The following is a 27,864-nucleotide window of genomic DNA, read 5'->3' on the forward strand; positions in this document are numbered from 1 at the left end:
TTCTTTCTAATAATGTAGTTTAAACTTGCCACAGTTTAAACTTGCTAATATCTGCAGCATATATGAAAACAGGACGCACACCTTTTAATTCAAACTGTCAACTGGCAAAACTGTTTGTGATCACACTCCCACCTATGTCCATGTAATCCCTCGGTGCTGGGGGAAAGAAAATGTTTTTCCTTTTTGTTCTATCACGAGTATTCATAAATCAGGATGAGTCAAGAAGTCAGCTTTGGAAGGAAAAGGGTGAAAATCTAAATCTAAATGGATTCATAAACAGCTTTCTGCAAAGCTCTGAACCAAACCAAGGAATAACACAGAATTTAAACCACAGGTTATGACTCTGAAGTAACTGTAGATTTTTCTGACTGCATCTCTTAATTGGTCAGAGTGCCGTGCCAAGTTGCTATGTGAGAATGAAGTTGTAAAGCGGTGCCAGCAGAATAGCCAGGCCACAAGAGGAAGGAGTATTGTTCTTGGCATGGACTTTAGCGACCAAATCCAAACACCCAGATGGGCTCCAACAGGCTCCAGCAATAATACACACACACTGAAGGAGAATGGAGGTCACCTCAGGATATGCACACAATAAATCAATTGCGACTGGCTGTCTCTTTTCAAAGACAATTCACTGCTAGCAGACCTTATCTACCTCAGCACACTGAGAAGAACTACTCTGCGAACAATTAGCCTCAAACAACAGAGACCAGGTCCTCAAAAAACAGCATAAGTGGAAATTTAAAAGCACACAGTAAGCTGAATGTGTTGATGAGAGGAGCTGAGATACAGTCACTGTTACACTCTTAAGCTTGGCATCAGCGCCTCTCGCCAGCCCTGTTCTGTTTGCTTTGAAAGATACGTGCTATTAAAGGGAACTGCTCCATTAAAGAGTCTTTACAAAAGAGGAAACCAAAAAAAAGCTGCAGCTTCAGCTCATTAATGGTTGATTTGTTTATTCTCTGCAGAGGATTAAATAAGTTGAGCTTATTTAACATGCTGATCTAAATGCTCCCTCTAAAAACTGCAGGAACAAAAAATAATCTGTCATTTGCTGGTAGAAGATTGTGCGAACTCGAACAGGGTGCTTTTTCAGCCACTTGGATATCAAACTGTTGTCATATTTACAGTATCTCTTTGTGGTACTAATGTCTAGACAAATGAACAGAAGCAGACATTCACATAAATTCAAATCGAAAAAAAAAGTATGCTTGTGGAAACCACACATAAGAAAGGTGCAAACTCAGTAGAAATGTGCCACCCACAGAACATCACACATCTATCCACAAGACATCCTCAGCTGCAGGTTTTGCACGCAAACGAGCTCATCCAAAACCATCTACCTGTACATGTGTGTACTGAAAGTGTTTACGATGAATACAGTACTTCTGCTCTGTCACGGAAACCTCTCTCTCATTCTCTCTCTCTCTTCCTCTGTCCACAGCTTTTTCACTCAGGAAAACAAAAAAGAAAAAAAAAAACCCACAGCAGCCATAGCGACAGAGAGCAAAGGAAGACCTGGCCCGGGCCTGTCACCTTTACAGCATCCTGATTGGTCGAGGCCCGCTGTGTGTGCTTTGTTGCCGTGCGGACGGCAAAGCAGACAGTTCTTTGAGCGTTGCTGTGGACGCAGAGCTATCTCAGCAGTCCTGTCAGGGTGAATTTGCACAGCAGGCTCAAGGCTGATTCTTTTTTTTCCCCCCACTGTGACACATTTTGTGACCAGATAAAAGGAAAGCGGGTGCTTTATAGTTTAACTATAACTTCAGTAACAGGGACAGAAAATCTGCTGTCTTATTGATAGTTTATTGATACATTAAACCTTTTTCAGATTCACAAGGTGACTTCAGTTTCTTCCTTTGTTTACAGCTATAGCTCAACATTACTACCTACAGTTTGCCAGATGATGTGCAGCTAATGCATTCAAATAAGACATTAAAGGTAACACATAGAATGTTTAGTACTGAGAGTTTTCAGCCCTGAAATAAAGTCAAAATCAAGGTTCACGTGTTTGTTAGACTTCACACTGAGATTATACAAGAAAACTAAAGATCTTTACATGACATACCCATGTCCTGTCACAGTGTTGCTTCGGCACTTCAAGCAAAACCGTTTATTGTAACCCAAAGCTTTTTTTATCAGTCATTACTGAAGGAATTAAATTGTTCCTATTAAAAGCTACCAAATCATTCAGTCATGTCCTTTTCTAGAATAGGTAGCTAAAGTTAGAGCTGCCAGATAAAGAGGAAGAGCGTAAAAAAGACTGCAGGAGGAGGGTCGGTGTGATAGAAGAGGATGCTGGGGATAGGGTGAGAGCAAAGCAAATGATCTGCTATGTTGAGCAACTCAAGGAAAAAGAAGAAGATGTGATTATCTAGACTCAGCATGCAGAGAAAGTAGTCCAAGCAAAGTAGCTAAGGTGTTCCAGTTCCTACCTCTTTTCAACAAGCTCTTCTGGGAGGACAGCATAGTCCTATGCACCTGGAATACCTCCCTGGTGAGATTTTCAGATCCCAAATCTAATTCTTTTGTTCATGATCCAGAGCTCGTAGCCTTTGGTGATGATACTGACAATGATTGACTTGTAAATTTGCTGCTTTTTCTTCACTCTGATAGACAGTTACACCAAGCAAGTCACCGCAAATGCAATTAACCTGGGACGGCATCTTTCTCCCAACTTGGAGCAGACAGCCCTCTATTTTCCCAGCACAGAACCAGGACCTGATGTTCAACAGACCCACACTCACGCTCAGCTGCGAACCACTCTATTACATGCTGAAGGCCACAGCCAGGATGAAGGATTGGCACCACGTCTATTTCTTGATAACTATGGTAGAAAAAATAACAATAATGTTATGATTTCAATCTGGAGGAATCATTTGGAAAAATAGAACATTATTTATTTATTAAATCTTTTTGGCAATTAGACTCTGATGACCCATCATGGCAGAAAAAAATGCAAGTGGAAATTTAGGACAGCATTTAGAACAGGGCTTCCAGAGTCGAGCCACTGGTGGTGGTGAAGATGAAGATTGAGGCTTGGGAGGGGCGGAAATGGGGACAAGGTGGATTGCACAAATGAGAGTCCGAAAGGAAGAATGACAGAAGAGTGGAGGTTAATTTGATCAAAGAAGGTGGGCAAGACGATGACTGGATTAGTGTAATGACGTCTGTATTGAGTTTGACAGTGTGGGAAAGCGGAAGTGACATAGAAAACAGACTAGCAGCCGAACACCTGTGAAAGTGGGCTGGTGAGTGATTACAGATCTTCCTTATCGAACTAACACACAAGCTTTGTTTAGTACACGAAGGTGGCAAACACGTCTGTAACCATAATAGTACAACAATGAATACTCAACTATATTGATTATTATTGATTATCATGACACCTCTAGAAGGGCCACATCAGCCAGCAAAAAGCAGTGATGTAATGCTGATGTCATCAAACTGAACATGCTCAGTCCCTCAGTTCTAGTTTGAGATCATGTCCATGGAACAGAACATGTTCTAATATTGAAACATACAAAAAAATACTTGATTTATTATGAGCATGAGGCCACATGTCCTGCTGTGATTATACAGAGCATGAACAGAAGTTAAGACTCCAGCAGGCACAACAAAATATGATGCAAATTTTATTAACATTCTTTAGGTTTTGCCTTAGCTTTTAATCAGTAGTGGTAGTACATCTTTCTGTGTGTGATACTGGACTGTATCAGTTCCTGTCTATAAATGTCCTTTGTAGAAGTGCAAAAGTTCCGTTTTTCTTCCTTTTTTTCCTATTTACTTTCTATCCATCCATCTTTCACACTGCGATTCTCATGTTCGGGGTCACAGGTGGTGTTGACGCCACTGCAGCGAGTCATATGCTCATCCCCCTCCTGTCTTTAAACTCACTCTGAAGTTCAGCTAGGAAATAGAGCAGATGTGAATCTGCCTTTGGTGCCATTGTTAGTCATCTTACACTCGTTTGTTATTGGCCCTGTGGCATGATGTTGATAGATGAGGTTAAAATACTGTGAATAACCACTGACAGTTGTTTCCTCTGTAGGAAGGACGTATACAATGAGTTCTCTGATTGTGCTGTTCCCAGGGAGGGTCCAGATCACGGTGATGACTTCCTATGACTCCTCTGACTCACATTTTGTGTGCATCATAGATCGACTGTATGTTGATCCAACCCCCATGTGACTGAGGTGATTACATAAAAAAAAACAAGAGAAAAATCAAAATGCAACAATGTGAGTCAAAAGAGAACACACAGCTGTTCGTCTTCTTGCAAATGAACATTGTACGCTTTATTCTGGTTTTTCTTTTTAAAGAAAGGTTGAAGACGCAGATAAAGAAAATCCTCCTAGCACATAAAAACTGGTCACATGAGTAAGTAATGAGTAATTCCACTCTGTGTTGGCAGGCAAAACCACACACGATGAGAACTGAGTGGGCAACCTGAGGGCAATATCAAACAACACCTCTCCCTTTTACCTTTCTTATCCACAACCATAATTACATGAGCCCTGAGAAAGAAGTTAATCTAATTTCAACAAGAGAAATATCTACAAAAAATGTTTGTGCACTTTTATGTGACACAAAGGGCACATTTTGGTATTTTTGAAAAGAACTGCAATGCATAATACTCTTCACGTCCAGTATGAAGAATACACTTATAATTGTGTGCTTGTGTCTGCATGCACAGACATGTTTCATACAGCTGAGCTGTGTGTGCTCTGTAATTACCTACTAATGTGTCACAGCGTGAGACAAAGCAGTGACCCCTGAAGGTTGTTAAAGTCCCCAGAGAATAGCCTACGGCTTTCTCACGCTTCATTCAAGATAACTTTCAACTCACATCTGTCACAAAGAGTATAATGGCTACATACACAAGGTTACGCAGACACACAATTTAATACTCTGCATTAAGACTAAACCTAAAGGTATAGCATCACAACTTTTCTGATGCCATTACTGACGCTTTAATAGATATATGACTACATGTCCAAGGGACATGTTCAAATTTTGCATTTCGTCCACTTAACACAGTGCCTGGCAAAAAATGGTCACAAACTCAATTGCACACATTTTGTTGGACTGTCTTTACCTTTGATGATAGATAAATTTGATGTGCCATCATTTACTTCTGCCTAAGATCTTGTATTGATGATGGGAATGTCTGACCACTGTGTAAAGTCTTCTTCAGGACAATGGAGTTAAGGCCTGATAGCCAGTCCCTGTGTGCAAATGTTGTGCCATGCTTTTATGAACCATTCTTTCACAAGTTGAGTCTGGTGAATCCTGGCATTGTCATGCTGGAAGATTAAGTGTAAAGTGTAAAGTAAAGTGTAAAGTGTGCGTGTTAGTCCCCATAGGGAAATAGTTCCTCTGCATTTAACCCATTCACCCAGTGAAGCAGTGGGCAGCCACCGATGCAGCGCCCGGGGAGCAGTGTGTAGGGACGGTACCTTGCTCAGGGGTACCTCAGGGTAGCCGTTCAGTGGAGTCGAACCCCCGACAGCATACAGCATGTATCTGAAATACAGATGCTCTATATTGCTAGACGGGCAGATATGCAGATGTACTATGAATAAAAATACAGGTGTGCTACATATATACAGATGTTAAATGCTTAGTATTTAGGTATAAACAGAAAGCTGACAGCACAAAGCAAAGATGCAAACCAGCACAAAGAGACTTCAAAAGCGATCGCCGCAGTGATTCTACTTTAGAAACATGAACAGGTAGAAAAGAAGGCTTCAACCTGACTGCACATCCATTTGTTACCTGTTGAAGTCCAGAGTCTGGCTACTGGGTTTGGGGTCAGACAACACTTAGCTTTAACAATACTCTGGGTTCTTGGCAAGCTCAGCATTAACATGCTGTCTGTGCAGATGCTTGCAAAGACACGAATACGTCTTGTAACAGTATAATACGGTTGTTGCTGTTTCTGTCAATGCCAAGGACAGTGGAAGTGGTGGTTTAGTATTTAGGAAGTGGTGGAATTATCATACAATCCTCACAAATGATGTATGTAAATCAAATAGCCAATGACCTCATAAGCTTAAAGACCTTTCTGACAATAGATAAACTTTGTTTATTGGCTTCAACCCTGAAGTTAATGAGTTTCAGACTGCAACTGTGCATCATGTAATATGTTCAGTGTGAAAAAACTGAACTGAGGGCAACAACAATCTTTAACACAGGATTTTACCACATTACAACTACCAGCCATAAAATAGTTTTTGCTGCACAGTGACAACAACTGGCCACAGGTCCAAGGTTACTCTGCTAAATTTAGCACTAAAAGGAATTTGAGATAGAGGCATGTTAACAGTATTGATATTAACCCATATTCAAAATATCATTCAAATTTCAAATAAAAAAAAAAAAACCTTCCAGCCCTAGTTCATAACTGTCACATATTTGAGTATTATTAACTTTAATGAGACCTTGAATGGCATGTATGTATATTCTCGTGTAAAATATGAATACTTCTAAGAGTCAAGCCTGGTAAGAAAAAATAAGTCATGTCTTAAAAAGGGTTTCTTTTTTTTTGCCCTTTTGTTCCTCTGAATGTCTGGCTGGGAGATTTCCAACTTTATGACTCATAAACATTCATGGTACCACAGGCACCAAAAACAGTGATTGATGTTACCTTTTTACAAAGAGCATCAATTGCAAATTATGACTTTAGTATAATAATGTGCTTTTAATTGACTTTTCATCTATGCAGTTGCAGCAGGTACTCAGCGGTGATTTATTCTGGGAAAACTTGGAACGAGATAATGAAGGAATTCCCCTTTGAAGTCCCATGAAATCGATTAGGCAAAGACTTTGCTGGGGCTGTCCCTGGAGGCTTTTCTATCAGAGCGAAAAACCAGGATAAAGGCATGAGGACAATATTAGGGACCTATGGCCTTAGTTGTCAGCTCTTGCTGCTTAGACGAAACCCTCTGCAAAAAAAATGTTTGACATCAAAATTGGGTCAGCAAGAGCTCAAAAGTTGCATTTGCAAAGGATAATATTCACAGTTGGTTTTATGAGGACGTGCTGAGCAGCTAATAAAATATGTAATCAAAAGAGAAGGTCCAGAGCAAAGAGCAGTTATTCTGTGATTAGAAGTTATTTAAAGCCCAGACGGATTTGATGTTGTGTCCATTAATTTGCCTGCATAAAAAATGACTTTCCTGTGAAATGAGATTTTGGGCTGTTCAAAACAATCTATTTAAATAATCACCCATTATCACTGCCATGTTTGAAGCCTGACGTTCATCAGGAAGCCAGGCTCAATTAGAATTATTAACTGAACTCTCCCTATTTTGTCTATTTGGCAATGTGGAAAAAGCACAGAGTTAAATTACTATTTAGCACTACCCACAAAGTCTAGTTTAACTATCTAGCTTCTCATTGTAAGCCTCTCCATCAGGTGCCATGCTAGAGATCTTTATTCATGCAGTGAAATTTACACAAAGGTAATTAATCTCGAAACCTGAGGTTACTCCCCATTCACGACAGACTAGATACATAATTATTGCTACAGGCTTTTTAGGTCTACAAGGGCAATGAATGCACTGAAAGACAGGATTAAATAAAAGACTGAACATTTGTATTTAATTTTTTTGAACCCTCTAGGTTCATCTTCTCTTCTCAGCTGCTCTTGTGAGAAAAGCATTTAACAAAAAAGGCTTTCATCTGTATTTTGTTAGAACATTTTGTGAAAAATTGGATTTTTAGATCACAAATTTAAGCAATTGCTTTCATCTATATTTCTCATGACAAAGGTCAGGGTAGGAACTCAGGGGTGGGGCAGGTGTGGAGCAGTGCTGAGGAGGGTGCTGATAGATGAGGCTGACAGCACCAGGGCGCAGTTCAAGCCTCGAGGCCGTGACCACAGAAATGGCCATTTTAAACAGATTTGTTGCTTGGACAGTCCTCGAGATCTGTGGGATTACTTTATCAGCTCAAATCCATCAGCCAGACATTAAGATACTGAAAAGCCCAGGTGTCTTGTAAGTGCTGTTTGGATAAAGATAACTGCTTAAAAGACAGCTGTTGTAACACAACGAGTGCACAGGCATGTGGTATTATTGTGAGCCAGCAACTGATCTTAAACAGCATCTTACCCTGTGGATCAGACTCTGTTTGCTCGTGAACAAGTCTGACATAAGGCAGCTGCTATTAAACCACTGCTGTGAGGCTTATTGGCTATGAATATGAATATTAAACTCAGGTTTCTCTTCAAACGCTTCCTTTCCCCAGTTCTTTGTCTGTGTGATGCACCCATACAGATCATGGATGAAGCTTAACTCCTGTCATTCAAATGTGACACCAAGTGACATCCACGTCAAGACTTCATAGCAAGTTATTCAAAAACCAGTGAGTGACTTCACGGTGGCAAAGTACTTTTATTTTAACTTTTTCCATCCCACTGTTGCCAAGTGCTTACTCACAATGGGTTGTCCTTGGTCATGTTGGGGTTTCTCCTTACAGTCGTAGACAAAAAGGATGGACACCGTGAAACTTTTCTATGACACAAAACCAACTAATTTCAGGGTCAATGTAGGAGCAGGAGTGTTATTCAGTGCCCTCCCTACTTTTAACTATGTTTATTCCCAGTGACTATTTACCATCCTTAATATGCTCTTATAAATGCTTGACAATATGCATTTTAAATATGACTCAGTGGCTTATTAAAGACTCACTTTCATATTCCATTCATCCACTTTCTTTTGCTTATCTGGTTCAATCAAAGCTATGAACGCCTTGGAGAAACAGGCAACCATTTACTCTTGCAGTCATTCTACAATTGCCAGTTAATCTAACCGTGCAAGCCAGAGTGACTACACCTATGCAAGCACAGGGAGAACATGCAAACTCCACACAGACATGCTCCACCTGAATGGCAGATTTGAACCTACTTTATGCTTTGGCTCAGCAGTGCAAGCTCTTCTATAGTCTTTAAAGACAGATACACAATTTCACTCTGTAGTTAATTAGGCTGTTAGGTCATCAGCCTGCATGCAAAGCAAACAGGTTTTTATAGGATAAACCTATGAAAAGCTTTTAAGGCTAATGCACTGAGAGCTGCTTGGGAAGTGTGAAGAAACTTTCTAATGCATTCACAGTGAGTGACTCACAGAGAGAAACTTCCCACCACCCGATCTGTCTAAATGAATGTTTCCCGTTGCAAGTCTTCCATGTGGATGTAGGTAAATATCCAAGTAATGAAGTATTCACTAATATTTATTTTAAGGAAAACAATAAACGTGTTAATCAATGCATCAGAGAGGAAAAACTGCATTCATAGTCGTCAGTCTTTTCCAAATCAGAGACAAAGGTCAAATTGAACGTGCAGCCAGCCAAGAGACCACATACCCTCAACCATAAATGAAAAATAATTATCTGTCCTGCAGCATAATAGCATCTCCAAACATAATCAAAGGCACTGTGTTAATTATTGTAATATTTGCAGTGAATAACATGTCTGAACTCTGCAGGGTGTCTCCTTGTGAAACTTCTCTTCCTCCTTTGGTCCACTGATGAAAAGCACAGCTCGGCTTCCTGCTATTGCTCTAATTAAAGTCAAACAGGAACACAGCGTGGTCCACCACATAATCAGTCACCCCGCCCTTCACTGAGATTCAATTTCACAATAACTTGTATTATCTCCCTTATTCTGTCTTTATAGGACGATTATAATTAGAATAGCCTGCACCAAATGTGCTTTATGAGGCAGGAGAGGTGGGAGAAGATTTGTTTTAAAAAGCCAAAGGAAACCTTAGGCACAGTATTAGCTTAAAAAAATCCTTATAGCTACACTCAGTGGTGATTTTACTGGACTACATATTCTTAAGTGTCATTTTAGACCCCTATTTTGTGTGGTTCTTTAAAATATTAAGAACCTCAGCACCTAATGTCAGCCCTCTCGGGGATTTAGCGTCTTTGCAAACAAAGAGATTTCACATATGCCGTCTATTCAAACGGGAAAATGCACTTGTTGAAGCCAACCAGCTGCAAATCAAATGAGCTGAGGTTGTTACACGACTCAACGAGGCGTGCCAAGCTGTGAAGCTTTTTAACAGGCTTCACTGCAAGCTGAACCTCTCACTACCACTGATCCAACACATTCTCAACAAATGCTCTTGTAATTACACGCATGTCATGCATGCAGTCTTGTGAAAAAAAACAAGGTTAAAACATGTCCCAGTGGTAAAGACAAATCATATTGAAAGTGAATGCAACATTTCAGAGGTGATCATCTGTACCTGAATCTTCAGCATGCACACTATTAGATAGTTTTATGATGCAGTTAATCTCCTTTTTAAAATATAATGACAAAGTTAAATGAGAAAAGAAACGTTCTTCCCCCTAACTAAAGGAATGACAGCAATGCAATGCAAAGATCCAAATAGACAGAGCAAAAAAAGAACTGAGAAAGCCACATGGTTGACTATTTAACATCTCGGTTAGAGATGTTAAACTTGTTGTGATTATTTTTGCATTGCCAACCATTTCGTGCTGCTGTCATGGCTCAAATTATGTTTAATTTCAATAATTGTGTGACTGTAACATCTTTGGTAGGCAGGAGTACAAATGGGTGGTGGTGTCTCATTTAAATTTCTACTTAAAATTACCAGAATGAACACATCAGTGCATTTCCATGTAAACATGTCAGGTGGAGCTAATATTATCTTTTTATTGGCTGTACCTGTAAACCATTAAATTTGTATGTGACAGGCACGATTGTGATATTCACTTCCTGTTGTGTATTCAGTAGTGCTTTTTCTTTATGTAAATATTTCCTACGCTTTGATGATATTTTAAACATTGCATTTCATTCTATTATTTTTCAGCTACATTCAGCTCTCAGCTTGTCCCTTCATTCATCTATCACTTTCTGATGACTTGAGGCATGAGGCAGTTTTATTACACAAAGAACCACTTAGATTCACGGCAGACGTGTTCGTCTCTGTGGTGTTACAAAACACAAACTGGGGCGTAACTGTGCAGTTTAATTTAGAACCATGAACATCACCATATGCTGCATTTCCTCCCTTCAGGTGCTCTGCTAGGTCACTACAGTCACAATCAGTTAAAGCTTGTTTGTTGGTCTTTCTGAATTCTTTTTTTTTTTTTTTTAATAACTAAAAGGTTGCTCTAATAGTTGGAAAACACATGGCTGATCCCCCCAGCTATTTAATAATATTTGCATAACTATATTTTACACACCAGGGTGTAAAGGCCTTAGTTCCAGCCTTCCAAAGACTTTCCAGGACTTTGCAGGTTCTTTCAGGTATTTTCTGATAAAGTCTAATCTGGCCTACGTGTTCCTCAGTATAACCAGTGTTTTGCACCTTCTTATAGCCTCCCTGTATATTTTGACCGTAATGCAATTACCTCCTCAACAGTGTTCTTGGTCAACGCGTACTAACTACCAAAGTGTAACATTTTACGCTTGGTGACAAATCGTCGATATATTACATGTCCCTATATCACGAGATCGGAAAATTGAGGAAATATGAGAACCGTTTGGAACGAATCTACACATGTACGTTCGTTTTACTTAAATCACTTTGGAAAACACAATCTAATGTCATTAAAGTGCTGGTTAAGGTTAGGGATAAGGTTATGGTTAGAGCTGGAATACATGGCTGGAACGTGTATTGCTGCGGGAGCGTCATTCTACTGGATTTCATTCATAACCTGCCGCGTAGCATAATAACGCGGAAGGTCACCTATCGCGTTCCTCAGGAACGCCTTGGGCCTTGACAAATCGTCAGTATATTACCCCTCGGGAGTGAGAACGGGCTGTCTTGGTTGGATATTTAAGTTGTTTTTCTTAACCATGGAAATAATTCTGTCATCACTTTAGCTGTCTTCTGTGGTTTTTCAGACTTTTTGATATTGCTGAGCAGACTATAGATTGGGACGCTCCTAAAGTTTTTCTTTCTCCATGATATTTTTTGTTTCCAGCCTAATTATGGCCTCTCAATTATAGTGCTTATATTTAATGCAATACGTTTGTTAAACCTATTGAGTTGAAGGCAAAAGTATGCACTTCAGTCTTGATTTTGGTCTTAACTTTACACTGAAAAGGTCAAAGGTCAACTTTACGATGACATCAGTCTGGACAGATATATGTATAATGCACAAAAGGATAGAACTGTGATGGGGCAATTTTCTAGTTTTAAACATGTGCTTGCATCTTCTGCAGGTAAAACTGTTGATGTTGAGGTTTACAGTTCTCTCAAAATTTGTGTTGGTGTAACACATTTTACAGTGCCTGCAGCATCAACACGAAGAGAACAGAAAACCAAAACCATAGATGAATCCTGTGGGGACGTGAGTCAAATTAGAATCTAAATGTAATGCTTGGTAGCTTCATAAATAATGAGATCAGCTCAGCATTTCAGGGAATACATATTTGCTTTCTTGCCTAAAGGTAAATGGGCTGATTCAAAATTCACACAACCAACTTATAAAAAATAGCACATTTCATCCATTCAGTTGTTTTAGATTTTTGTAAGCATTACACATGGGGAGGGGGGGCTTTACATGCACTGGTGTGCCAAGCTGTTTCCAGTCTTCTAATCAAAACTAAGCTAACTGGCTGCTTGCTGCTGTTTCCGTTTGCACTCAAGCGTAAGGGTGATATCACTCTTTGCATCAGAGTCTTTGCAATAATATAAATGTATCATGCAAACTATGAGCTTATTTGCTTTTACTATTAGTCAGCCGATTGAACCCATGCTCACATGCATGTATTTCTACTTGCATGTGAGTACATGCCACGGCTACAGCAGCCCAGAGTTCACAAAGTTCTTTAAACTAAAGTTTGGTCAGGAGAACACTTTCTAGGGTGCATCATTCTCCAAGTTCAACACAAAGTCAAGTCTTTGACCCGCTCTCTTACACAACATAAAGATGGATATTAGAAAATGTTTCCAGCTGCGTAACCCTGACTCATCCAGGCGTCAGTGACCCGCCAACTGCCTAAGCTGAACCTCCTGCAGCTTTGGCAGCAGTGATTAGAGCAGCTGTAAATATTAATGGGTTTGTTTCCTTGCCAGAGTGGTTGAGTGAAGGCTTCACCATTGAATTTTTGTGAATCAAAAAATGGACTAACTGTTAAAACATCTGTGCGTACTCTTATGCTGTTTGCAAAAGCTCTCTGGATTTGACGAGTTGCTCCAACACACAATAGAGTTTAAGGAAAGAGAGCCCGCGCCGTTGCACATGTGGTTGCAAAAAAAGCTTAACCTGCAGTTTGTTTTTTTTGTTTTCCTGTCCTTGCAGCTAGCCACTAATTTCACTAGAACTCATGTGACATTAACTCTGTCTGTATCTGTCTGAGAATATATCTCTTCATCTACCCATGTGTGTGTGTGCACGCACAGTGCAGTTGTGCACTGACACCCAGATGCCACAGCCTCATTCACACATGTGTCATCTCGTCTCGAGGAAAGGCAGTGTAGGGTTTCTGGACATTGTCAGAGCAGGTGCAATGAATTACTTCCCCTTTTTTGCTGTAACCTTCCACCTTTGGCTATTCTTTTACTCCTTTTTCAGTGTCAATTCAAGCTCTTGACTCATCTTTTCAGAGTCGCTGACAGCACTTTACTGTCAGGAAGAGCTAAGAGGTCTTGGCGGCAGTGCTATCGTCATCACCGCACTTGCGGTTTAAGAATTAGCGGAAGTTTATCAGCTGATTCATATCTGAATTGTCTTAGTTTATGATAACATTTCAGAGAAAAGGGAAGTACAATTACCTCTGTGTAGGTGTGAGAGGGAGGCCAATGACAGCCACAGAATAGCAGATTTGTGGTCACAGGCGTACTGCGTAGTGACTCGAAGCAGCTGCAGTTGGAATTAACATAGAATTTTCACAGAAATGCTTTTCACACTCTTATCTTGTGTGGTACAACTGATTCGTTAGCAAATGTTTCATGCAGATGTATATAGGTTATACCCTGGAAATTTTAATGATATCACAAACTTAATTTAAGCAGAAGTACAAAAGATTAACATACATTTCTAAAAAAAACCCAAATAAAAACCTGTATGTAGTAATCATGCTATAGGTAGTGAAAAGACAAACAAGATAAGAGATGAGGGAATTCACTGCAGTTTGTTTCTCACAGTCTTTCTGCTGCTCTTGGTATGTGTGCAATTGTTATTGCTTCAACTGATAATCATTCAAAACGTTTGCCAAGCCACATTATATAAAAGTATACTACTTTTTTATGCATGCAGCACAGACAGACAAGGACATTAACACAAGAGTGTGAAACACACAACACGCAGCAGACAGGTTATGTGTGGTAGTGCAAGACAAGAACTGTTATGGCTCTGCTGATGGATGTTATTGCGCGGCTGTTGTTTCAGGGGTCACTGCGGAGGTCCTGCCTCTCCCTTGATCTAATTAAGCAACAGTGAAAGGAACAACAGTGAAATAGAGCACCTCTTTTTTTTTTCGAATTTGTTGCAGACGTACTCCAGGGTTTCTCCTGAGCCCATTCAAGGTTCCCTTTCATTCCCATTGAAAATGGATAGAAAAGGCTGCCCTCACACCCTCAAACTCATCTACCTCTGTTTGCCCTTGAAGATGAATGGAATCTACACTCTGTTGTGATGTGTGCGACAAACTAGTGAAGTGACTGGTGAGTATCACAGCAACTTGCTTGATTAGCATATAAATGCAAATCACCACAGGCATATTTTTATAGAAGAAACCACAGGACAAAAGCAACAATATTAAACATGTGTGCATCAGCTTGATTAAGCCAGACTGCGTAAACAGAGCGCGCAGAAAAGAAACAGACAGTCGCGGCTGAGAGTGTGTTAGACGCTCGTCTAGACTGCAAGCGAGATCCTTCCCGTCATTGTTGGTTGGCATTGAGGGGCTGCAAAACAGGAAGCAATCTCCGAGGGAAAACATACAGCTAAGAACATTAGAAATTCAATGAGAAATACAGTAAACAGCACATTTGCGATATTTATTTTGAAACTAAATTACATTTTTACTCTTTCTGAACATGCAAAGAGGTGCTTTTAACAATGCGGGGGTTGGTAATCTTTCTTCTTTTCTTTCTTTGTTTTGCTTCACCTGCACCCGCTGCATGAAAAACAGCACACATTGTCCAAGATGAAGTGCAGCCAGGAGACGGAAACAAGACCGATAAAAAAGGATCGTAACCCTATACAGTTGTGGTCAGATGTTTGCATTCATTCATCTTTGCCACGAATATCAGAATGATTTCTAATAATTTCTTTGAACTGCCCTTTTTCCAGGGTGGAATGATTGTACAGCATCTTTAATGACTTTAAAAACCAAGAATTAAGTGTACAAGTTTGAATTTATTTATATAAATAAACTGACTTAAATATTTTAATAAGTGGTGTTGAAGGTTCTGTTAACGTGACATGGCCAAAGTCTATTAACTTAGTGACGATCTAATGAAGAGAACTGTAGACTTACACAAACAACTGCAGACTCCAAGATCACGAGCTCAAACAGTTGTATGTAAGTGCAAGTTATTCGGATATGTCATCGATTTGCCAAGGTCCGGAAGAAGACCCAAACTGTCACCCTCAGATGAGAGGAAATTGGTAAAGATGTTCAGGAATAACTCCGGAACCACCAAGACTAGAGCCTGCTGTCAACTGGAAACTGCTGGAACAGCAGCGTCACTGTCTATGGGGAAGTCAGTTTTACATTATTATGAACTAAGAAGCTGCCAACTGAGAAAGAAGTCCCTGCTCTAAAGTCGACAAGCTTGACTGAAATTTGTAACTGCCCACATGGACAAGGCGAATATCTTCTAGAGAAAAGTTTTATGGTCATACCAGACAAAGATTGAGGCATTGTTGGAGGCGTAAACGGGAGGCTTTCAAAGCTAAAAACACAGCATGGTGGTGGTTGCATCACGCTCTGGGTCTGTTTGGCTGCCAGTGGTACTGAAACAGGACAATGTTCGCAAACACACATCAAAACTGAGTTTGGAATGGCTAAAACAGGGTAACACTACGCTTGTAAACTCTACCAGTTCTTCCAAGAGGAGTGGTCAAATATCCAGCCAGAATTATGCGAGAAGCTTGTTGATGGCTACCAAAAGTGCATGGAAAAATGTGAGGCTGTATGTATATTTTTGACACGTGTGGATTAGAGAAAATTCTAAAAATTGTGCACCTAGTTCTTGCTTTTTAAACTCATCCACCCTGGAAAAAGAACACTTCAAAGAAATCATTAAAAGACCAAAGTTTACATGACATTCATGCCCATGATGACTGTTCATAAGCTTCTGACCACAACTGTAGGTATTTGCTTAGTTCAGTATTCAGTGTGTCAAACTGGTTGATTTTCCCTTCTCAGTGGGGTGTTTGTTCGTAATGGTCTCTTGCGCCATCTTGTGGATACAGAGTTTTTTGTTGTTGTTGTTGTTGGGGGAGGGTTGTTTGTCTTAAGTGTTTGCCTTCCCTTCAGCACACAACAAAATGTATGGCTTCTTTATCTGATCTAGCCAGACCAACCACAGATTCAAATATAATTACATTTTATTGCATTATAAAAGCAAATAAGTAATGCCTGATTGTTATATTGTAAAGATTATATAAAGCAGCGGTTCCTAAATTTTTTTTGCTAGCCCCCCCCCTCCCCTTTGTTTAACAAGAAAATCCCCCACCCATATTTTCTTTTCAAACTCCATTACAGTTTATTTCACACCTTAAACATTTTTGAAAACAATTAAACAAATAAAAGTAAACTGCAATAGATTACAGGTTGCAATAACATGAAATCCTACCTCTCTTACATAACAGAAAAACAAACCATCTTTATGCTGTAATTATTTTACGTGTAGTTGTTGTTGTTTTTTTACTGTAGCTGTGGGATACTGTTTGTCCGTGATTTGGACAGCCCAGCGCGTGCTCCCGACTCAGGGGAAATTCTGATGGGGATACCTACCTTGGCACCACCGTTGTGCAAGTGAAGCTAAAGGAGAGTTATCATTCATCATTCATTCATCACTTTTTCTACTCTTTGGCTTGGGAGGAAGTTGGTTTGGAAGCATATTTCGCTATACTTCATCTTCTGCTTTGCGTTTGTGTGGGAGCCCCGTCAAAAACTTGTCCATTATGCGCACAGTGTCCAAGCATTCTTTTTTTTTTTTATTCATACCGCGCCCCCACTGCAATAGCTTGGGGCGTGCCCCCCACCTTAGGAACCACATCCTTGTCAAATCTAATGTGACAAAGATTTGACCCACTCCTCAGTTTACAGTTATTATTTTTAAGGTGATCTTGCTAACTTTTTCTTAGAAAGATGACTTCAGTTTATTTTCAGTCCAGTCCTTGTACATGAGTACTTTTAGAGGAGTGTTTTTGTTGTTGTTTCTTTGTCAATAAAAGTGACATTTGAACATTTTGATCATAAAAAGGCACCAACTCAAGGAAAGAACTACAAACTAGCAAGAAGCAATTTTAAATTGTACCATTAGGCACTATGCTACTAATAGCGTATTTAAAAAACACATGATAGATTCGACCAATTTCTTTAGTCGAATCTATGAAAAACGCCCTAAATAAGTCTAACAGGCATAAAATCTAATTTTTATACCTGTATTTTTGTGCATGATTTACTAAAAGCTATTAGCTTAAAGCTTAGCGTATGGTGTGCTGTGTGTCCTTAAAAGCTCTGAGTAAACTTGACAAGTGGACAAAGGAAGAAGTGGCACTCCTAAAATACATCTACAGCAAATCCAAAAGAAATGGGAATAAATCCAGCACAGAGCTGACATATGACCTAAGAGATGCAACCCAAACCCTTCAGTTGATCTATATTTATCTACTGTTCACTGAAGCCTTGTCAGACGCTTCTCGGTGGAAATTTGTCTGCCAAGAAGCCATTTATAAGGAAACAGAGAGGAAAGGCTCAGGTGTGCCAAATTATACAAGAACTGGACTGAAAATCAGTGACAACAGGTCTGATGAATCCAGATGTGACATTTTTGGTTCAAATCACCATTAGTATGTACGGAGGAGGTCAGGCGAGAAATACAACAGGGAGTGTCTGCAGCTATGTGTAAAACATGATGGAGGCTCTGTCATGGTTTCAGGCTGCATTTCAGCCAGTGGTGTTTGGGATTTTGTCAGACTTAAATAGGAATTATGAATGAGCAAAGCAGCAAGCAATGCAATACAACCTGTAAAGTTGGCATTGCAACTTGTCGTTGTATGGTTGAGAAAGGCTTCATTTTTCAGCAAGACTGTGATCCCAAACACACTGCATATATATACCTGGATGGAAAAACACACACACTGTTCATAAGAAATATTGACCTTTGAGCTCATTAGAAGTATATAAACTAAACTAAGTTTTTAGATTGCCTTACTATATTTCCTTGCAAGTTTGCCAATTTCAGTGAACCATTGCACCTATTTCCCAATTTTCAAACAACAAATAAAGACGAAATATTGCCTCTACTTTTGTACTACTGTAAGCATTGTATCTGGTCACTCCTGTGTACATAGAGTAAGGACCTTATGCATACTGTTTATACTGTCTGTGTATCTGGGTACCATAACGTGTAAAAACTGAATAAACTAACCTTTGCAGAACACACACTCCCTGGGAGAGTACTAACATCTTTTTTCTTCTTAGAGTGGACTGATGACCAATGTTCCCTCTAAGCTGCGCACGTGCGCAATTGCGCACTGCTGGCACGGTCTCTGCGCACAGAAAATCTGCGTTGCGCACAAAAGAATCTAACCTGAATTGAAATTAAAATTAAAACTTTAACAATTCTGTTTTGCAGTGTTAGTCAGTAAGTGACTGGCTGCTCCCGTATGGGATTAGAACGATGCCACCTTATCCCATAGTCCAGCCAATAATGCGATTCACATTCGTATATACGCAGCTAATCAACGTCATTGACGGGCTATGACAGCGTCCTTATGTGCCGACACCAGTGTTTTAGCTAGCAAAGCGGCGTGGCTGATGTGGAGTGAAGCCACGTTAATGACAACGTGTACAACCATTGGAGATGTGAGCAGGACAGACGGAACAATTGACTGAAAAAGTGTGGACTTTATACCAGTTTTTAAATTGTGTTGATAGGCCACGTAAAACCAGAGTTATGATAAAAATATATGCAATGTTTGTTTGTTTTTTCCTGAATACTATCATTGTTTATATTTACTGCTGGAAGAAACGGTAAAAATGGCGTTTTATAAGGAAAACGCTCGAAAGCGCTCTCCGCCTGTGAGCAAAAACCAAAACCCCCACCCTTTCCTATTGGTCGAAAAATGTACCATGTCGACCAATCCAAAAAATGATATGGCAACATGGCATTTAGTTGTTTAGGAAGGGGGGAATTTTTAGGAGTGACAGAGATTTGCAACGTTTAGCGCAAATCTTGTGTAGTTAGTGTGTAGTGTAGTCAATAGTTTTGTTGTGTGTGTCAGAACAGTGAGGCGACTGCTAAATGTTACAGGTGTTACAGGAGTGATACATCTCCTGTTGTCAGGCCTGCAGGTATCAGGCTGTTGTTCTCCTTTATCTCATAGTGGACAGAAATAATTTTTTGGAGTGGCACAAATAATTTGTGTGGCATCAAATTTGATGCAGAACAGCTGATTGTTCTGTAAATAGTTTGAAGTTTATTTTAAAAACCGCCTTGGCTGCATTTTTAGGTAAACAGCTGCAAAAAACTTTGTTGTTTGCAAAGCTCAGTTACTTTTTTGAAGAAGTAACTATATAATTAATTGCCCAACATTGGTCATTATATACTGTATTTTGCAGACAGAGATTTACATGACTCTCTCCCAGATCACAGACTCATACTCATAATACAAGTCAGAGCTTTATTTAAAAAAAGAAAAAAAAGAAAAAAAAAAAGAAAGTTGTGTTTTCAAAATTGGAGTTCAAGTTATTTTTACTTCCAATAGTGTTAACATACTACACAGGTCATGAACAAGATTTTTTTTAATTTTCATTGTAAGTGGGCTAAAGCAGTTAATTAAAAGTAGTCTAACATAAATTTGATTATTTTAATAAACCATGTAACTTGGATGGATTCGATGCTGGCGTGACCACAGTGCACACGTCTGCTGTTGCTCACAGTGGTCCAAGGGACCGCTCAGGGAGTTTGTGTGTTCGCTCAGACACATGAAAAATTAGAGGGAACATTGCTGATGACCATCCAGGTCCTCTGAGAGGTGTTGTGATTGAGGCATGGTTCACCCCAGCTTCAGTCACCCAGCGCTTTCAAACCCTTTCCTTTAATTGGAACATTTTACTAACAAGTTTACTTTTTCCAGCATCAACTTAAAGTGATTACTCTAAATGCTGAACCAAGACATAAAGACATCGCATACGATAGACAGATGTACGCTTTTTGTCCCTATTCGGTTGCCTTGATTTGATTTGTCACGTGATTCTACGTCACATTTGTCCCTGGTGTTTAGCGGTGCAGCTGGAAAAACAGTTGCCTCTTTTACAACTAATTCGCTTGATTCAAACAACAATAATGGAAATCGGTACAGAAATTAGTAAGAAAATAAGGGTGAGTAACAGTGCGGGTTGAAGCTGAGTGGTCTGCGTGATTAATGTTTGCGTAACAAAGGAGCTACAAGCTAACACTGACTCGCTAGCTTAAATGTGTCAGCGTAGCCTAACTTATTGTTTTTATTTTCAAGGCCGAGGGATTGGTACCTCACTCCGGCAGGCATCGTCATAGACTCAATAATTTCTTTTTGATTTGAACAGTTTCCACAGCATAAACTCAGTGCTACGTTAAGTTAATCCTTCGGTTGTTGATGAATGATAACAGCGCAGCTAGCTACGCTACCTAGAATTTGTTGAAATAACATCTTCCGGTTGTACTTTTAATCTCTTCCAGGCTGCTATCAAAGGAAAGCTTCAGGAGCTTGGTGCATATATTGGTACGTGAATGATATTCAGTGATTACCTCTGAGACAGCAGTTACCTGGTTGTGTAGTCTTACCATACACAATGTGCGTGTTTCTTTTTCTTCACAGATGAAGAACTCCCAGATTATATTATGGTGATGGTGGCAAACAAGAAAACCTCCCAACAGATGGCCGACGACCTCTCGCTCTTCCTCGGAAACAACACGATTAAATTCACAAGCTGGTGCGATTATATTGTTTATTTGTGGACTGGTTCTTATATAGCGCTTTTCTACTCTCCCGGAGTATTCAAAGCGCTCTAAATATGTAAAATATGAAAGAAAGTTGTACCTTTTTGCCTTAACTTTGTTTTTGTTTCTTCATTTTTAGGCTGCATGGTGTTCTGGAGAAATTAAGATCTGTTGCAGCAGGTAAGCCCGGCTGCGTTGAATACATCTGCACTTTTTAACCAGCAATGGGACGTTTGTCTTTTTTATGAACATGGGAGGCTCAGGAGTTTAGCATTGCTCATGTTTCTGTTTTTCTCAGAGCCCGCATCCCTCAAGCAGCTGCAGTCAGACAGCGCTACTGTGAGCGGGAAGAGCCGATCGTCTGTAGGTGAAAATGGCCGAGCGGAGGAATTAAGAGGAGATAGGACAGAAGCCCGTGTATCCAGCTCTGCACATGAGAGCAGGTACCTGACGCAGTAGTTTCTCAGGTTGCCCCCTAATTTCCAAATTATGCTTCAGCAGGAAAATCTATGTAGTAACTTAAAGCAAATTGTGAATTGATTGCTCATTGTTTGGGATAATTTTGCTCATGCTGAGGTCTTCAACCACTATTTTTCCAAGTTTAACTGTAGTAATATCCATTTCCTCTTTGGAAGGTCTCATAAATGGTGGCTCAGTTCTTCTGTGTGTTTGTATTATTTGTACTGTTTAAGGTTTTTGTTATAGTTTTTTATGATGTAAGTCAGTGATAATTCACACAAAACACAAAAGCATGTCCGGATTTCCCCCAGAAAGTATTATGATGTTAAAAATGACTATTTACTGGAACAAAGAAGTACTCATCAACAAAGAAAGTCTTTGGTCAGAGCAGACCAAGAAGTGTGTTTGTGTGTGGTTACATTTTTCTTGTATTTTGTTTGTTTGTTATCAGGAGGGGGACCTTGGAAAAGGGTTCCTCACGGCTCTCCTCCAGTGTTAGGCCCCTGGTGGAGCCTAACCCATCGGAGGCAGTTCTTGACATCAAACCAGAGATGGACGACGACCTCATCGCTGACGAGCCTTTAGAAATCAGCACCAACCACAGCCGTACACATGGAGCAGCTAGCAGACACAGCGCTGATATCTATAGACCCGGTCAGGGCCAGTTCACATCAGTAAGCTCTGCGGAAGCGTCCTTTCATGCTAGGCAGCAGGGCAGCAGAACCAGCAGAACCTCTAGAACTGGATCCAACAAGGTATTATCAGAGTGCTTATTTTGCTCACTTTCTGGTGTCGGTGTGTTAGGTAGTTGGATATAGTAATAATGCCTTGCTTTCACCGTTCAGCAAGAAGAGTTTTCAAGGAAGCGGAAGGCACCGGTAGTGAGTTCTGTCGTAAGAGTGAACCGAGATGCAGACGAGGACAGCGACGATGTGGACGAGGACGAAAGCAGCTACAGTGGCAGAGGCCTCTCCAGTAGAGTGTCCCTCCCCTCCAAACCAGAACGGAAGTCAGTATGAACACTTGATGTCATATTAACCTCAGGGTTGGGTTTATACTGTGGAAAGAAAACTGTTAAGTAAGGTAATGTTTATCTGCCTCGTGGATGCTTTTATTTATGGGACTTTTGTAGGTCGTGTGTACCCAAACCACATGTGTGTTTTCTTGCAGTAAAGCTTAAGAAGTGAGTCACAGATGATCAATTTTGCGCTTTGCTGAGCTCTAACAGTTTTGAGGTTTGTATTGTTTCAGACCTACTCTCCCACCAGCCAAGCAAGCCAACAGAAATCTGATACTGAAAGCCATCTCTGAGGCACAGGACTCAATCACCAAAACGACTACCTACCCAACAAGTGCGTTCCCACTGTCGTACATTTAACCACAAACATCCTGTACGTTAAGCTGATTTTCCATTGTTGTTTGTGTCATTCTCTTACGTTGACCTTTCCCCGCAGTACCACAGAAACAGACTGTTCCTGTGGCGCCTCGTACCCGTCTCGCCAGCAGTGAGGAGATGACTGCAGCCATCCAGCTAGTCCAGGAGCACCTCCACAGCCTGGCGCCCCGGGTGCAGACCTACACCGCCACAGATCTACCTCCCTCCAGAACATCTGGTATATATAATAGAGTTTCATGCGCACAGATGATCACATAGTCTCATTACCTCACAAGTATATGTCTGTTTGCAACCTATGTCTGATGTTTTGTAGCTGAAGGAGCAGATGACCATAATTATTTATGTCTATATATATATATATATATATATATATATATATATATTTTGTGTATGTCACAAGCCCGGATGGTTTTTATTTGGATGATTAGTGTATAGCAGAACTATGGATCATCATAACTGAACAGCATAGTAATGAAATAATGAAACAATTTAAAAAAAACTTTGTGAGGTTCTCAAAGTGCTGTTTTGTTTGATTTATTTATTTATTTAATTCATTCATTTTATTCCAGCTCCAACCAGATCGTTAGCATCGCGGCTTCAGTTGGAGAGCAGCGGTAGAGGAGAGCCAAATGAATATGGTGAGTTTTAGTTTTAGACAAGCAATTTCCGAATGATATTCCATGCAACTTTAGAAAGTTTCAAAACTATTGAGAAGTAATGAGTCTTCCCAAAAACACTTGATAGCTCCCAAAATTCTATTTACATATTTTTTTTCAATCTGTCATGCCTCTAGGGGTGGAGGTCACTGCAGGCGGTGAAGTGAAGACATTTGATACGCGTTCTTTCATAATGAGTCGACCACAAGTGGGAGAATCTCCAGTTGGAAATCAGCAGCAAGTCCTGTCTGCTGTACCACGCACCGTCCAGACCAGGTTTGTATGTTTGTATTTTTACTGAGGTGGCATACACAAGGTATTCCATTATGTGGAGTGATTTATTGTAACATCAGGGATCAGGCTGAGTAGTGGCACAAAGTTGGTTGTCAACGCAATGAGTTCTCATAAAACAGGTGCTGTTGACATCTGATCAATCGTTGTGTCCTGGCAGCAGAGCAACTGATTTTATAAATCATGATAAATCTATAACATTACAAAAATATGAAGATCTGAAACATACATTGCAGACAAAGCAGCAGCGTGTGTGTGTGCACATGAGAGGAAAAGCACTTATAGAAGTGTGGTACTATCCATACTGTATAGATGTGTGAAGCAGGAAAGAAAAGCAGCAAAAATTCAAAAAATCATTAAGATACAGGAGAATTTGGTGGATTATAATCAAGTATCTCATTGAATTAATGTTTAAAGGGCAGTTTTATTTTCTGTTCTTTCACCTGCAGTCTCGGTGGTGTTTAATGGTCTGAGAGTAATGAATGATAAATGAAAACAGAATTCAAATGTAGGCTCATGTAAGTGCGATGTAAGGTGAGCAGGATGTGCAAATAAGTTTACTATTTAAGGATCACTTATTACAGTGTTATTTAATGGTGATGCTATTGATTGGCCAGTAGGTGGTGCCATTGTTTCTGTTGACGATGTTACGAGGATGTACCTCGAAAAGAAGTGAACCACCTTTGTAGTACAGAAAACCCAGAGTTAACCGTGAAGATAAGACCATATCCTGTTTCATAGTACAGGCCTGTGTCTTTGTATAAATAACGAGACATTTGTGCTATTACTGGATTGTCATTTCATCTGTTCTGCTTTTCTGACTTACCCTAGCAAGGAGAGAGGCGACTCTGCCAGCCCGAAGTTCATAGTGACATTAGATGGGGTACCGAGCCCGCTTGGTAACCTTGCAGACTGTGAAACTGACCTGGAAGATGTGAGACCACCTGCGAACGTACCTGACGCAGCGAGCCATGCCCACAGAGAGCCCAAAGTCAGCGTCCTTCAGAGGTTACAGGGAGGCGTCACATCAGAAGGTGTGTGTGTGTTATTAAAGTGATATGATAATCAGCTATTTTATTTTTGTTTTGCATTTTAAAGCCAAGTTTTAGCCTCTTAGTCCTGTCCTTTTACCTGTTGACAGATGAGATGATGGACATTGACATGGCAGAGGAGAATGCGGTCCCTTTGAAAAAACAAAAGGTCATGGAGCGATGCAAGTTCTGGCCGGTGTGCAAAAGTGGGGATGAGTGTCTGTACCATCACCCAACAACACAGTGCAAGTAAGTAGCTATGTTAAATACAATAAGAATGATTGTTTAGGGTAATTTTTTTTCCCTTTCAGTCATAAGTCCTGATTACATGTGTTTTGCTTTTTTCCTTAAGGACTTTTCCAAACTGCAAATTTGGGGATAAATGCCTTTTTGTGCATCCAAATTGTAAATACGACGCCAGGTGTACAAAGTCAGACTGTCCCTTCACTCATGTGAGCCGCAGGAGCACGGCTGCACCTCCTCCACCCAGACCAGGTACTCTCTCGCCAGCTTGACCTATGCTGGGTTTTCTTCTAGCCTCCTGTTCACTGATAGGATTCTGGCTAAATTTTGTGAGAGTGATTAGTAGTTTAAACATTTTCAGCTATTGTGGATCCACTAAAAGTTTCCCTAAATTACCTCAAGCAAGTTCACATACGGTTACTTGATGAAAAACAAAACACAAAAAACTGGTGGTGTGCAGACAGAAAGTGAAGCTAATCTGTTTAAAGTTAGCAGGGGAAGAATGCGTTCATACTATTACCTTTTACTCATGTAAAACACTTGAATCTTCAGCCAGTTTTGATGCATTATTCTGAATAAAGTAGACCTAACCTAAATGATACAGATCTGAAGTCTTTGCCGGGCTAATCTACACCTGTGATATAGATTATCTATTCATCAGGTCAGTCTGTTGGTAAGGTCTGAAATAATCACGCAGAGTAGATCTTTGTCAAGTGCATTGACCCGACTCTCTATCAGGCATCTAGTGCTTGCGTCTGTGGAAACCCCCAGTGCTTTTTTTTAAAAAGAAATCTGATTAGAGAAGATAAGACAGGACCTTGCTGTTCCCTTTTAGACTAAAGGTGAAAGCGTGTGTTGGGCTTAGAAAGAGGGCAGGGAGTCTAAATGCTAAAGGCCCTGAGAACTGGGTGACAGTACATTCACTTCTGTTGTCCTTGGTGTCGAGCTGACTTGGCATCTGCTGAAGTTGTATTCCTGTGTGAATTTAAAACTGTCTCACAAAAACTGAACAGTGGCCCACGTCAGTATTCGAATGAATCATTGTTGATTTCCTCCCCAAAAAATTGTTTTTAATGATGTCAGTGTTACAACAAAGAAGTCCTTATTGTTTTCCCTCAAAGACATTTAATGTGACACTGTTTTTACGTATCCATAGCACTTCCATGTTTCTAAACTATCATAATCATCCTGATATCTTATCCTTGACCCTTATGTTTGCAGCAGTGCAGCAGACCCAGCCTACCAGCATCTGTCGCTTCTTCCCAGAGTGCAAGAAGATGGACTGTCCATTTTATCATCCCAAGGTAAAAACGCTGCACAAGAGCTGTTTTTGTACAACGCAGACTGATCCCTTTCAGATTCCCAGCGAATCTGATTTTTTTTCTTTTCTCTCCTTCTTAACTACAGCCGTGTCGCTTTGCTGCGATGTGTAAACGAGCCGGGTGTACCTTCTACCACCCGACCACAACCGTGCCTCCAAGGCACGCCCTGAAGTGGACAAAAGCACAGAGCAGGTGAACAGATAATGCAACTCAGATAAAGACCATAATTTAATATTTAATTCAGCATTATGTGTTTAATTTGATGATGCACCTAATAAATACGGTCTTTCTCCCCTCGCAGCTAAAGTACAGAGACTACGGCAGAAGCCCGATGGTCAGCGTTTGAAGCTGTGGAAAGTCCTTGTGTCTGTGGGCTGTCAATATTTCATTTACCGAATGTTTCAGTTTATTTTAATGTATTGTTTGGAGTGATTTTAAAGGAAATAGTTTTTTAAGTTGAGGAGTCAAGTTTTTTGTGGGTCATGCTGTCAAAATAATAAATACAGTTATATAAAAATCTGTTTCACATCATCATTTTGCTCATGCTATTCGTGTACTTTGGTGGGACACCGACCTTGATCGGTTTAACTGAAGGTAAGGCAAGTCATACGTATCGTGCAGTAACATACACTGAAAAAGCATAAAACGCGAACATGTTTGACCTTTTTTTGCTTATCAAAATTCTGCTGGAGTGACTTTATAAAGTCTGCAGTTGTTTTTATTAAATACACACGGATCCAACCAGACTGTAAAATCTATACATGCAGTCAGTGAGCTAAAGACGCCTTCAGCACTGCAGCTGTGTGCAATAACACCTGCATCCTTCTAAAGTGTGAAAGCCACTTATTACCAATCATTTAAATACAGAAATAGTCCCAAACCTGCTCTCATTCACCTGGTGACTATAGACATATGATTGTGTCTTTTGGCCTGTGTTATAGCAGGATGTGGACGATATCCTGTGCAATTGGTTTATTTCTAAAGTTAAGTGTGTTTCTCGAGTTCTTTCCAAAACTTGCATTACAGGTGCCACTGAGCAATCTTAGTTGTGCACATTCATATGCAGATATCTGTTTATAGAGATTACCCTGTTAGTAATTGTGCTTTGGGTGTTTCTTAAGGTTTAAACTAAATTTGGCAATGTCTCAAATTCAAAACGTCTGTATAGATGTACTGGTTGATTTATGATTGTGGAAAACAAGCTGACTAACCAGTAATAATGAGACATAATTTTTGTGACTCTGAAAAGTATAAACATCAATGTTTTTGATCATAATTCTGGATCAGAGATGTGGCACTCATGTGAATGACTTGTTG

At 40.1% G+C, this 27,864-nt stretch overlaps 1 protein-coding gene across 1 annotated transcript; it reads left to right on the top strand.

Annotated features, from left to right (window-relative positions):
* Positions 1-20,402: 20,402 nt before the first annotated feature.
* On the top strand, positions 20,403-27,064 carry zc3h14 (zinc finger CCCH-type containing 14). Its single transcript, XM_084953941.1, has 17 exons — positions 20,403-20,552; positions 20,889-20,931; positions 21,028-21,142; positions 21,289-21,329; positions 21,448-21,592; positions 22,060-22,363; positions 22,454-22,617; positions 22,860-22,960; positions 23,063-23,221; positions 23,574-23,642; positions 23,798-23,936; positions 24,783-24,985; positions 25,093-25,231; positions 25,335-25,477; positions 26,447-26,529; positions 26,633-26,739; positions 26,849-27,064. Exons 1-17 carry the CDS (start codon positions 20,517-20,519, stop codon positions 26,850-26,852), a joined length of 1,995 nt encoding a protein of 664 aa, XP_084810067.1. The 5' UTR covers positions 20,403-20,516; the 3' UTR covers positions 26,853-27,064.
* Positions 27,065-27,864: the final 800 nt, after the last annotated feature.

The sequence above is a fragment of the Perissodus microlepis genome, chromosome 15, assembly GCF_051167445.1.
Source record: "Perissodus microlepis isolate ML-2025 ecotype Zambia chromosome 15, ASM5116744v1, whole genome shotgun sequence".
Lineage (NCBI taxonomy): Eukaryota > Metazoa > Chordata > Actinopteri > Cichliformes > Cichlidae > Perissodus > Perissodus microlepis.